The sequence below is a fragment of the Oryza glaberrima genome, chromosome 12 (genome assembly GCF_000147395.1).
Source record: "Oryza glaberrima chromosome 12, OglaRS2, whole genome shotgun sequence".
NCBI classification, from domain to species: Eukaryota; Viridiplantae; Streptophyta; class Magnoliopsida; order Poales; family Poaceae; genus Oryza; species Oryza glaberrima.
This window is the reverse complement of record NC_068337.1, coordinates 20322101-20336111: the sequence shown is the minus strand read 5'-3', so window position 1 is coordinate 20336111 and position 14011 is coordinate 20322101. Positions and strand designations below refer to the sequence as shown.

Here is a 14011-nt window from a genome sequence, read left to right as displayed (position 1 = left end):
GAAATATTGATGGAATTTTAGTTTTTTTTATTTTGTTTTTAATTTTTGGAATAGACTCTCCCAAGTTTTATTTCTAAACATGATTTAAATTTGAAAATAAGTTTTGGGAGAGTTTTTTTAAAATTAAAATTTAGAAAGTTTGAATTTTTTTTAAAAAAATCGGAATTTTATGTGAATAGGTAGGGAACTAATGCGTTTCAAATGAGGCCTCGTGGGTTGCAGTAACAGCTACGAAACAAAAATGCACTACGATTTACTCTCCAGTAAAAATAGAATGTTGTTTTAGATAGGTTTTGCATGTTTTCAGATTTTTCAAGTCTTTGTAACTTCCTTGAACTTTATAATTTTGAAATATCAATATTTTTTTTGCAAGTATCTACATAGAACATCATACATCTGTGTCAAAAACACATTTTTTAGATAAATTGTACTAACTGTTCTTGGTTTTATAATAGAAAAAAAATACTTTTTTCTAGCGATGTACGGACAAGGGGCAGTGGTGAATTGGTATTCGGATGAGTGGTAAAAGGGGAGCTGGGCCAATGTTTATCATTGGTTAATATTAAACATTTATTTAAGAACAGATTGAAAAAGTTTTCCGGTATTTCAGAAATCTTTATTGGAAGAAACGAGCCATATCACCTTGTCTAATTTGCTCTCGATACTTTTTTTTTTGTTTGTCGGGCCAGCAAAGATGCTGGCCGAAGTATATTAAGATAGAGCAAAGAAAGTACATTGTTGGTTACAAGCAGGGCCACATCCCTTTTAAGAGAGGTAGAAAAGCCGCCGCTCAAAGGAGATGGGGAGCAAACACATAAAAGACCTCTCCCAACAGAGCTACAACAAGCCTTCTCACGGAGGAGGGATCAAACCCGCCGCCAGCCACGTTTCCCATTCATCCTTGATCGTCGTGAACAGACAAGCCGGTGACGAGGCTCAGCCATCGAACACACGAGTGTTCCGTTCCTTCCAAATCAGCCAAGTAACCAAAATCACGCCAGCGTCAAAGGTTTTCCTCTCCCTCTTGATAACCACCTTGCGCGCAGCACACCACCAAGTGGGCAGGTCATCATCCGGCACTGCATGAAGGAGGCCAATCCTGCCCCTAACCAGCCCCCAAGGCCCAAACTTCACGGGAGAAGGCGCAGTTAAGGAAGATGTGAGTGCAAGATTCGATATCTTTGGAGCAAAGATGGCAGATTGGAGCCAGATCTGCCATCCACGACGTTGCAAATTATCAGCCGTAAGGCAGGCATTCTTCATGGCGCAGAACATAAAGAATTTACAGTGTTCCGGCGCGCGTGACTTCCAAATAGAATTTGATTACAGGTACTGTGTGGATAGTCTTCACACGATGGATGAAAATAAGGCGGACAAAAATCGAACATCAACATCAGTATCTTCAGATTATCATAAGGTGGTTCCAATTGTAATTAGCAGTCAGGACAACATTTGGCTATCAACAATTGGCATCCAGTAACAATTCATCAAAGTTTAGCACAATGGTAGAAGATAGGAAGGAATAAAGATTCCATAACATAGAGCTATTACACATATCCAACAGGGGATTAAAAGGATAGGTGTTCAAGGATTGATAGAGTTCTGAAATGTTATGGATGGACTGAAAATTCCAGTCCATGGTCCAGAGGCTAAAACTAAACGATGGCATACAAAAGAAATTGATCTCCAGCTATTGCTACTTGTCTCCCCCTTTGGCATCAAGACAACAAAATGGTTGAGATTTAGCGGAAAAGAGAGAAATCACTCGGTATCCTCATTGTCGTCATCCCCATTGTCGTTGTCATCTTCTCCTAGCTCCGCTCCCCCAAGATCTTCCACCTCGGTTTCTTCATCGTCTTCTTGCACATGGGAGGTGCCAATATCAGAAGCAGCAGCTTGAGCAGCCTCAAATTCAGCAAAAGGATCTTCGGACACCTCTAGAGAAGGATATAGTTCGCGCATAATTGCTTTTTGCCGCCGCTCTATCTTCTTAAGACGCACAGCATTTGAAGTGCAAACCTTGAAGATTGCCTTGAGAGCCTTGATAATATAGTCAGGCTTTAATGGGACTTGATTTGAGGAGGAACCACCCAAAGCAGTTGAGGGAAATGCCTTTGGGACTCGATGCTTGAAAGTTGAGGGATATGACTTTGGAGCCTTGCGCTTTACCTCCTTAGTTAAGAGGAAGCGCCTTTGGAACTCGAGGTTTGAAAGCCTTGTGCTGTACCTCCTTAACAAACTCTAAATTTGTCACATCTTCTATCATGGACATGATATATGGAGCATAGGCACAACCACGCCGAGGTTCAATGGCAATTTGATATATTTCATTCCAAATGAACCTCATTATGCTGAAAGGGGGTGAATCAAGGCTCATACTTGCTAGAAGATCGAGTGCTCGTCCTTGTATAGTTCAGGCGCCGGCCGAGCTTTTTTTATCTTGGTTATTGGCTTTTGAGGTTGAGAGTAACACGAAACATCTTATTGAGCACTTCATAGAACATGTAGCAACCCTTTTGTTGTTCCTAGCTGAGCTTCTGGTGCACCGGAACCATACATGAAAGAAATTTCATGAGACTTTCGTTGAGGTTTAGCATGTATACTTGCACGATCAAGATCCTCCTCATCAAGGCCAAGGGAGCGAGCAAACTGTGAGATAGTGACCTTGTATTTCTTACCATCCGTCATCCACCTCATCTCTTCTTCTCCATGCTTGTCTTGAGTAAAGAATACCGTGGCATAGAACTGCCCGATCACCTCTTCACTCCAATCATAGGCAAACCCCATGAGATTTCCAACATCCTTTTGGCTACAAGCACAAATGATATCATTGAAGGTCTTAGTATGTTGGTTCCTTATGTAATCCCAATCAATCCACTTCATCTCAACGATTGGGTTTGTTCTCGACATAAAGATACTATTGTAGTAGTCTTGTTGAAACACCGAGTGAAACCGGCGATCCGATGCATCTCTTACAAACTTCTCTGGATCAACCAACCTGTCCTCTCGCCCCTTTGCCATATTGTGCAAGTAGTCAATAGCTTTACGCCACAGTCCACTATCTAGACCCTTGACAATCGCCCTGTGCTTGTGAAAGGGACGCACTTTTGTCGGATACCTCGGAGTAGGAAAGCTTTCTATTACGATTGGATCAGAAATCACATTTCCTCTCCCTCCGCCCCTGCTAGAATCACCAACTTTTCCTTTTCCCTTCTGTGCATCTTTCTTGCTGGAAAGAACCTTTGCTTTACCTTTACCCCCATCCCTTGACTTGCGGGGAGGAGAGTTTTGAAGGCTCACCTCGCCACTTCGTTGAGCATCGAGGAAATTGCTGTAACGCGGTGCCTTTACATGACTCTCAGAACCCATGAAAGCACCTAGTATAAGAGTCGAACAATGTATAAGATAGTTAGAAAGGATTGTGATAAAAGCTTCCAGACAGTGGCTGGAACCTATAAGCCTGACACTAGAGCACCAATTGCGAGATGTTGTACATCGATACCTCGTTTAGACTGCCTATCCTTGCTTCGCTCCCTCTCCCTAGACTGAGGTAAGGAAATACAATGAGGACAATACATTCAAGGAGACAAAATCTAAATTAGAAATCAAACAAATATGTAATGCGTTGATGGTGCAGTACCGTCCTTGATGTGCTGATCTTCCTGTGCTTGCGTGGTTTGCCCTCATGGTCATCGTAATAAGAGCTTGAGCTACTACAAAGATGAAGCAGAATATCAATTTCCAATGTAGAGCAAGTTTCGGTGAAAGCTCTATGTCTGCTTGGACCGGAACTAACCGGAAGTTCCGGTCAGAGTTCCCTGTCACGAATGAGGAGGAGGAGGAGGCTCGCCTGTAGCTGTCGTCGTCGGACGGCGACCGCCGCCGCTCCCTCCGGCGCCGCTTGTGGCGGGACTTCCGGTCCTTCCGCACCTTTAGCGCCGAGGGCGAGGACGAGGAAGACGCCACGGCATCCTTCCGGTGGCTCCGGTGGTGGTGGCGGCGGCGTCGGCGGTCGCTCTCCGGGGAAGAGGGCGAGTCGGAGGAGGAGGCCGAGGCGTCCGTGTAGGAGGACGACGAGGAGGTGGCGGCTGCGGCCGACGGCGCCATGGAGCTCGTCGCGGCGGCGGCGGCGGCGAATTGAAGCGGAGCTTTCGCGCGGTGCGGTGCGGACACTGCGGTGGCGAGGGTTGGCGAGCTAATGGGCCGGGAGGCTGTCACGCGACGTGTGGCTGACATGTGGGCTCATTTTGGGCCCACATTTGTTTAGGCCCATTTGAAATTTGAAGAAATCTATGTGAATCGGTACGGTAGTGATGCGTTTTCCTTCCCGATGAGCTGCAGGTACGAAGAAAAAGAATTGTATTATTTTCTTCGTCCCAACTCCCAAAATATAATTATGGTGTTTAAATTTTGTCATAATGTTTAAATATTATCTCAACATATTGGTCCTTTTTTCTGGCGAGACCAAGCACCTAAGCGGCAGCGCGGCCAGAGCGAGAGCAAAGATTCAAAGAAGCAAGGGACGGCAGCCTGTGTATTATGCAATTGACCCCATGCATTTTGTGTGTGCCTTTTGCATGAATATTGTTATATGCTAATTAGCTGAAGAGTGCTTTTTCGTTCATGCTTTGCATTTTGTATTTGAATAATTTTGTATTTTGCATCAATAAAGCAGTTGTATACAATATAGAAAAACAGGAGGCCATAGTACCTAAGGTGCAAAAATCTATTATCGTACCTATGGGATTGCCATCCTGTTTACACAAAGAGAGAAGATATACATCTCTTAACATAGATGACCGGTCACAAGAAACATCTCTTGGGTGTGTTATTTTTCTATGCAATGCTTCCGGAACAACTATACCATGAGTTTTTTTTTCAAAAAAATTCTACAGGCAAGTTATTTTAAAAAATAATATCAATCTATTTTTAAGTTTTTATAGTTAATATTTAATTAATCATACACTAATAGGATACTCTGTTTTTCTCGCCGGAAAGAAAGGTTCAGAACATATAGGTTTGAACTCAGGCTAAGAGAATCCAGGCACCATATATAAATTTGAATCTCCGTGTTCTCATTTGAGTTGCCATCTGAAAACGATTTCCCCTCCATATTTCCTCGCATTCCAATAGATGCTGCATCCATCTTATATTCCTCTCGGACTGAGTAATTTAGGTTGTGTTTAGTTCTAAAGTTTACATCCAAACTTTCAACTTTTTCCATCACATCAAACTTTTCAGTCACGTCGTCTCCAATTTCAACCAAAATGTAAACTTTGGACCAATCTAAACACAACCTTATTTCAAATAGGTAGCAATATTATGCTATGATTGGGAGGAGAGGTCGGGAACTTTCCTTCGTGCACGGAAAACGGGTTATTCATTAGCATATGATTAACTAACTATTATTAAAAATTTTAAAAAATGATTAGTATTTTTTTACAGCAACTTTCTTTTTTAGAAAGCATACACGGAAAACGAGAGTGTAGAAATTGGGAACAGTCTTACTCTGTGGTCGTTTCCCAGAGTTGGGAATACATGTCCTGCGTACGAAAAACGGAGAGGACCATTATCACGTGATTAATTAAGTATTAGCTATTTTTTTAAAAAATGGATCAATATGTTTTTTAAGCAACTTTCGTATATAAACTTTTGTAAAAAAAAGTACACCATTTAGCAGTTTGAAAAGCGTGCGTATGGAAAACGATGGAGAGGGTTACTAACCTGATAGACGAACTCAGCCTAACCTACTCCTATACAATATAGAACCATTTTCTTTTTCAGTTGTCACTGTATTTATAACAATTTATTCTATGCCTACATTCCTAACAACTATAATTATACATGAATATATCTGACTGCTGTTATTAAAACAACCTATAGCAAGATACATTGCTATTAAATAAACAAATTAGAAACAAACGTATTCACAGATCATATGATTTGACAGTACAATACAATACTAATATTGCAAATTGACAGTAATTATATGTCGCTAAAAAATTGACAGTAATGTTTTTAGCGGGTTAATTAGATCCATATCATTACAAATTTATCTATTCAGAAAAATATAATTACAATTCGCCTATTCCTAGCCATGCCACTAGAATTTTATAAAATTCGGACCATGTCACTGCCGTCATGCTTACCATCCATCTTCTTTTTAAAAGTATTCTTCCTTCTTTCTCTCGTCTTCTTCCATCTCCTCTCCTCTTTGCTCGGCGCGGAGAGGGCCAAGATGGTCACCATGGCCACCAACCCTCTGGCCCTAAGCCCAACCCGACCACTGAAGTAGTCACTCCTCCAGCTCAACCGCGTGGCAGCGACGAGCTCAACCTCCTTCTTCCGTAGTCGCTGCGCCACCGACGCTGTTGCGTCTCGAAGCAGTAGAACTAGGCATTGTCAGACACGGCGGCGAGGGGGTTGGAGTCGTCGACTTGGGTAGGGACGACACAGAGGAGGAGGTGGTCGAGGGTGGCGTGGAGGTCAGCCGCGACGGCCGCGTTGCTGTGGGTGAGCCCGGTGGCTGTGACCTCGTCAGCAAGAGAGTGAGGTGGCATCGCAACAGCTGCCTCGTCACCGCAACCACCTCTTCGTTGGACAACCACTTTGTAGTAGCCACCTCGACGACGTGTGAGGGAAGGCGTGGGAGAGAAAGAGAGGTTGTTTGCTTTGCCGAGCTCAACGTCACCGCTGGTCTCTGGCTCCTTCCAGTGCAGCTCAGATCTGGTTGCCATCGATCCCGTTTGGCGACATCCGTGGTTGGTGGGGGGAAGAGAGAAGGAAGAAGGCGACGAGGCTAGCTAGCCTGGACAGGAGGACGACTTGTGCGTCAGCAGGGCGTGGCGCCGATGCTGAGCATGAGCGCCGCGGTGGAGACGACTCAAACGAGGCCCTCGCTGGTGCCTAACACCGCGGCGTGTATCCACTGGTTTTTCCCGATGCGGCGGTCGCTGCTCCGTCGTAAATGGCTTCCTCTTCCTCCTTGGCTTCTACCATGGTCAATTTGGTGTCGTTGTTGGTGGTAGCCATGGTCGTGCTTGTCGAGGGGAAAGCAGAGTGAGAGGAGACGGGAGAAAGAAGGAAGAAGACGGAAAAAAAAAAGAGATGAATGGAAAATGTGAATAAGGTCCTAATTTCATAAAATTCCAGTAACACGGTAATAAATAGACGAATTGTAATACTCCTCCCATTTCATAATGTAAAACTTTCTAGCATTGCCCATATTCATATAGATGTTAATTAATCTAGATATATATATATATATATATATATATATATATATATGTTTAGATTCATTAATATCTATATGAATGTGGATAATGCTAGAAAGTCTTACATCGTGGAACAGAGGAAGTAATATTTTTCTAAATAAAAAAATTTACAATGACACTTATCCAATTAACCCTTGTACCATTGCACTAATTCTCATTTTACCCATTCCTGAAAATTAACAGTGGTTATCCTCTCGTTCGGCGGCGTGCCTGGACTCGGGGCGGCGGACGGAGCGCGGAGCGGAGGCATGTCCGGGTGGCGGCAGAGCCGATTTCCGGCGCAGCAACGGCGATGCGGCGCGGGCGGAGGCGGAGCAGAGTTAGCGTCGGCGAGACGACCGCATCCGCTGCCCCCACAAGCCATCGATCCCCGACCTCCAAATGAAATCTGGTGGTACGCCCAACTAATCCCCACCCCGGTGGCCAGTCATCCGTGCTCTCACTTTGATTCGTTGCAGCACTAGCTAAACAAGTCGACGGAATCTTCTTTTGTTCATCCGAGGAACAAGCATGTGACGCTCCTCCAGATTCCAAACTCAAAATCGATCCATATAGGAGTAGATCTCTAGGTTCTCGAGACTAGTTTAATTAACCATTGGCATTTAAGAATGAACCCAGGCGGTTCATAGCTAGCAAAGCATATGCACAGTTAAATTAGTTTCCGAATGGACGGTGTGACGAAATGCTACTACTATCTTGTAATGTGGGAATGACCACCATCTTCACTTCTTGGGTGCTGGGTTCCTGTTGTGTTCGCGAGTAGGACTGCAGCGTTGAGAGGTCGCTGGAGCCAGCGCTTACGCTGCTCATGGTGAAATTGGTGATAGTGTGGGCCTTGGAAACAATTAGTTGCATTTGCAAGCTTGCTTGGATCGATTAGGTGAGATAGCCACTTGGTTGTTAGTTTGTTACCTGCTCAATCTAGTATTCTAGTTTCGTTTTGACATATGCTAGATATGAATGGAGTTCGTTTTCGCTTATCCAGATGTTTTCTCCATGTTTTGGTGTTGCTTGGTTGTTCCTGATCGATTAAGTGCATCTGTGTACCCGTTCAGGCATTCAACCCTTGATTTTCGAGCAAGAGCTCACTTGAAGATAGGTCAAGATGAACATTGCAACAGGAGCAATGAACACCCTCCTCCCCAAGCTTGGGGAGCTGCTGGTGGGCGAATACAAGCTGCAAAAGGGTGTCAAGGGAGAGGTTGAAGAACTTGAGAAAGAGCTGAAAGGTATGACCACAGCACTCCACAAGGTGGCTACAATGCCTTCAGATCAGATTGATGAGCAGGTCAAGATCTGGGCCAGCGATGTGAGGGAGCTATCTTACGACATCGAGGATGCTGTCGACACCTTTATGTTAAAGAGCAAGGGGCATGAACCTGCCACGAGCTTCAAGAAGGTCACTAATTTGTTCAACAAGTTCAAAACTAACCATCAGATCCACGCTGTCATCAAAGACATCATGGACCAGGTCAAGAAGGTCAGCAAGCGTCGTGATAGGTATAGAGTCAACGACATCACTGCCAGGCCAACTGTTGTGGATGTTGATCCTCGCCTAGAAGCTATGTACCGAAAGGCAACAGAACTCGTTGGCATTAGCAAGCCAAAAGATGAGCTAACTAAGCGACTCTTGGAACATGACATGTCGTCCAGGCAGCAATCAAATATAATTTCTATTGTTGGTTTCGGAGGCTTAGGGAAGACTACTCTTGCCAATTCATTACTCCAGGAGCTTAAGGAAAATTTTGATTGCCATTTTTTTGTTTTGGTGTCCTTGAATCCTGATACAAACAAGATTCTCAAGAACATTCTTCTCCAACTTGATAAGAAAAAGTATTCCCACATAGATGAAGCATGGGACACAAAGCACCTCATCGACAAAATCAGAGACTTCCTCAACAATAGAAGGTACATTTCTATGTTATACTTGTTATGAATAGTGATCATATTCATGAGAGGGCAATGGCCCAAGTATATATACAGGTACAGGAGAATGCCAAAAGGAAAATAGAAAAGCCATAAATATACATCTAACAATACTTACTCTTTATGATTATTCAAAGATACATTTTGTTGTATGGATAAGAGTCCTAGCTCATGTTCTTATAGTATTCTAATATAACCGGGAGTCCTGGCTCAAGTTCTTAATAGTATTCTAATGTAACTGGCTTGTAAACAAAGTGTTTGCTTTGTTTACACATAATTAAGTATATTTGTAACTTTGTGAATAGAATTTTGCAAGGCTGCACTTATTGTGTCAAAATTGTTGAAAAATTACACATTTAAAGCTGCACTAATGATTTGATAACACCATTTTCGATATTCAATGTGCAAGATACATATTCCTATCTCTTTTGGATAGGCTTCATATGATTTATATCTAGGTTCAATAACATGTGTATGTGCTACCATCATTAGGTTCTTGTGCGTGATTGATGATGTATGGAAAGAATCGGCGTGGGATAATATCAAACTTGCTGTGCAAGATGCCAAACTTGGTAGCAAAATAATTGTAACCACACGAAACATGGTGGTTGCAGAACATGCAGGCGGTGGCGTTTATGAAATGAAACCCTTATCTGATGACGATTCCAGACATTTGTTCTACAAAAGAATATTTGACTCTAACGATGACTGTCCTGCTGATTTGTGTAGTGTCACTGAGAAAATTTTGAAGAAATGTGGTGGTGTACCGGTAGCCATCATCACTACAGCATGCCTACTTGCTAGCAAACCATGGAATTCACAGGAATGGGACAAGGTCAATAAGTCTATCAGTTTTGGGCTTGAAGACAGCCTTGATGTGGGCAGGATGCGTAAGATATTAAGCCTAAGTTACAATGATCTGCCTTTTCATTTGAAGACTTGCTTGTTGTCTCTAAGCAAATATCCCGAGGATGAGCTGATTAGAAAAGATGTTTTGATATGGAGTTGGTTAGCAGAGGGTTTTATTACGGAGGAAACACGACCTGCAGGGACAAGCTTGCAGGAGATTGGAGAGAGCTACTTCAGTGAGCTCATCAATCGAAGCTTGATCCAGCCGATGGGTCGTTTGTATTATCGGGAAGATGGTAAGGTGCATGTGTGCAAAGTACATGACATGGTGCTTGAGCTAATAAATCAGCTGTCAGCTGAAGAAGATTTTGTTACAACGTATTTATCAGATGGTCAACAGGCAGGTAAAAATACATGTACAACACAAAAGAAGAAGATTCGTCGACTATCTCTCCATAAAAGCTATAAATCGTATGCCTCACCAGAAGCAAGAGAACAGTACTCCAAAGTAAGGTCTCTTACTGTCTTTGGCAAGGTTGACTCGATACCACCTCTGTCGAGCTTTTATGTCCTGCGTGTGCTGCAGCTTGAGGATTGCAGTGGTCTGGACAGGAACCATCTCAATGATCTCGGTAAGCTACGCCTCCTGAAATTTCTGTGTCTACGGAAATGTAGTGCCACCAGGCTCCCTGAAAGCATCGGGAAACTGGAGTCTCTTGAAACCTTGGACATAAGAGGTGCAGAAACAATGGTATTGTTTCCAATGTCTTTTGTCAAACTAAGGAAACTGGTGCGCCTATTTGCTGGCAGAGTGCAGTTGGCGCATGGTCTGATGCTGGGGAATATGAAATCTTTACAGGAGCTTTCAGTAGAAGCCACCCCAGAGGTAATAAGAGATCTTGGCAATTTGAAAGAGCTAAGGACTCTTAGGATCATTTTCAAGGGTCGTGAAACATTAGAGTTGATGGAATCCATTCAAACATCTATACAAAGGTTCACCAATTTGCAAGGCCTAGATTTGCAATATAATATTGGTGTATGCATAGTATCCATAGACATGCAACAGATTCCTTCCAGTCTCCAAAGGTTGTTCGTGGTCGGTTTGGATATGGAGGCATTCCCAAGTTGGATCAATTCGTCGATGCTCTCCCACCTCGCCACCTTATCCATTTGGCTGAAGTTTGAATATCTCCAGTCTGACCACCTTGATCGCCTCGCTGAGCTTCCATCTCTTCGCTTTCTCAGGCTAACCTTAAGAACAGGTGGGGAAGGACAGCAGCAAAAGCTCACTATCCACGGAAGTGCATGTGCATTCCGGAGTCTAAAACATTTTCACTTTTATAGTAGCTCCATGATGCCATCGTTCCAACCAGGAGCTATGCCCCACCTTGAAAGGCTTTGTCTTGAGATTTGGACCAACCTAAAGAGGGGTGACTTAAATGATTTAGGCTTAGAGAACCTCCACTCCCTTCGACATGTGACCATTTGTTCCATGGATCAGAAAAACAGGGCTGTTGTTAAAGAGGCACTTAAGAACTATCCTAATCAAGCAGAAATCGAGTTATTGTGAACTAAAAGCTTCACTCAGGTACTTAGCCGAATTCTTCCCCTAATCAACAACCTTCTTCTTTTTCATGTAGTCGTTATATAATGCTAGGTCCACCAAGCCTCCCACTCAACATTTAATATGATGCATCTTTGTGAACATTAATTTGTTCAGAACGTATGTTACTATATTTATTTTTCTATCTTTGCATGGTGTACAGTAATGCATGATATGGGCTTTGTGCATCTTCGATGCAGCTGCCGGGTTATTCATTATCTAACAAAAAAAAATCTTTACGAACTTTAGCATATCAACGTGCAATCAACTTCTTACGTACTCCTAGTTACATATTCTTTTTTCCCCTCCCCCTATATCGTGAACATGAACAAATATTATATTGAGATGACTTCTTTTATGCCATTGCAGTCAACAATGTTACTCAATCTGACATCTCACTGTAAATAATGTTTATATACGTGGGTCACTCGAGTTAATTAACTTCCAACTAGCCAAATTGCTGCGCATTTGCATGGTAGATATTTGCATGCACTAAAACTAAAGTTTCTTTTATCTGTGCAGCACAAATCATACATTTGAGATTTTTTTTTTACCTTGTACTCCCTCATTTTCACACTACGAGTCGATGGTGGGTTTTTCCTAAGTCAAATTTATTCAAGTTTGACCAAATAGCAACATTTTCAACACAAAGTAAAAATGAGGTAAAAAATATGTTCAATTGCAGATTTAATAAAAACTAACTTGGTGTTGCAGGTGTCTTACTCGTCACGTAATTATGGTCGATCAGTATATCATCGCCCAACAAGGGAGCGTGGCGACACAGCAGAATGGGTGAAATTACCGGCTTATCTATCTATCTACTGGTTGTTTCCATTCAACCATCCGGGTAACCATAGGGTTGATGAGAAAATCCACGGACGCGAATCGAGTTGTTTAGTTGGCTCTATATAAAGAGCAGTACTCTGTTATTTGGAATTCAAGCAAGAAACTATAAGGCCTTGTTAGTTTTCATATTATTCATAGGATTGTTGAAATGGACTATTTACTCCACGGTTTGAAATATATATTCTCCGCTGTATTTGTTAGATCACTTGTTTTAAGCTATATGTTAAGTTTATATTTTTAAATATTTAATGTAGATATATACAAGAGCTTGATGTGCATATCCATGTAGATATATAGCCCCATTTTTTGTCCATTATCTAACAAGGAAAAAAAGATAGCTGGTTCAGCTACTTGCTAACAAAGTGAAGCTGCGGATAGTCTGGCTCTGGGAAGTATGACATCTCTACAAGAGCTATTAGGTGTCTGGCCACCAAGAATGCACTGCATGGCGTTGCTAACCTGGGAGAGCTAAGGTTCGGGTGTGTTTGAGAAGAGGAAAGGAGAAATTGAGAAGATACGCAGAACGAGGTAAGCTATTAGTGCATGGTTAGTTGTCTATTAATTATTTTAAACTGAAAAAATGGATTAATATGATTTTTTTAAAACAAATTTTCCTATATAAAACTTTTGAAAAAACACACCATTTAGAATTTGGGAAGCGTATGCGCGGAAAACAAGGTTCGAGTTGTGATTGAGGATGAACAAAGGTGCTGATTCTGAATTTTTATGCAGCAAATCTCTAATGCTCTAGCAGTGTTTCATTCATCATTGTTTTGGGGGTATGTACTTCAATGAATTGTTTAACAAAAAAGGACATATTATGATGCGAGTGACTTGGTTATAAATGTTTTTTTTTCGTATCTATATTGTGAACATGATGAATTATTACATTTGTTGGCTCTTATTATTTTACACCTTCGATTAGGTTTGACATTGTAAAAGATCACAAGCTTTCGTCCAGTAAAAGGCAAGAGATTTGCAAAAGCTGGCCACAAATTATCAAGCCACAACCCCCAAAGAGATCAACATTCTCTATGTTTTAAAGCTTTTGCTGATAGAACGTGTGGTCTATTTCACCATTGTTATTATTCCTGTCGTGAGCTATATGTTTTTTTCTAAGATCCCGTCTGTTCAAATTATTTTTATGAGAATCTATCACAATTCACAACAAAGGGAAATTATTTTTATGAGAATCTTTCACAATTCACAACAAAGGCTGGTAGATTGTACTTAAATTTGTAAGTGCTTGATGTTTTCTTGCATTTACTTGGGAGAGTTAAGATTAGTTAGGACTTAGGATAACATTTGGCTGTCAAGAATCGACATCCAGTAACAACACTTCATCAAAGTCTAGCACGATGGAAGAAAATCGGTAGGAATAAAAGATTCCACAACACTGACTTCCAGTAACAATTAATTGACATCCAGTCAGTATGAAATAGGTGGGAAAAAGGATTCCACAACGTTGATGTCAAGACATCACAATTCACAACAGTGAGTATTGTCAAAGCAG

The 14011-nt window shown here is 42.0% G+C and overlaps 1 protein-coding gene across 1 annotated transcript; it reads left to right on the top strand.

Annotated features, from left to right (window-relative positions):
• The first annotated feature begins 7449 nt into the window (after positions 1-7449).
• On the top strand, positions 7450-14008 carry LOC127757213 (disease resistance protein RGA5-like). The gene is made up of 4 exons (XM_052282682.1): positions 7450-7668; positions 8330-9182; positions 9693-11637; positions 12367-14008. The coding sequence occupies exons 2-3, from the start codon at positions 8380-8382 to the stop codon at positions 11617-11619; spliced, it is 2730 nt and encodes a 909-aa protein (XP_052138642.1). The 5' UTR covers positions 7450-7668; positions 8330-8379; the 3' UTR covers positions 11620-11637; positions 12367-14008.
• Positions 14009-14011: the final 3 nt, after the last annotated feature.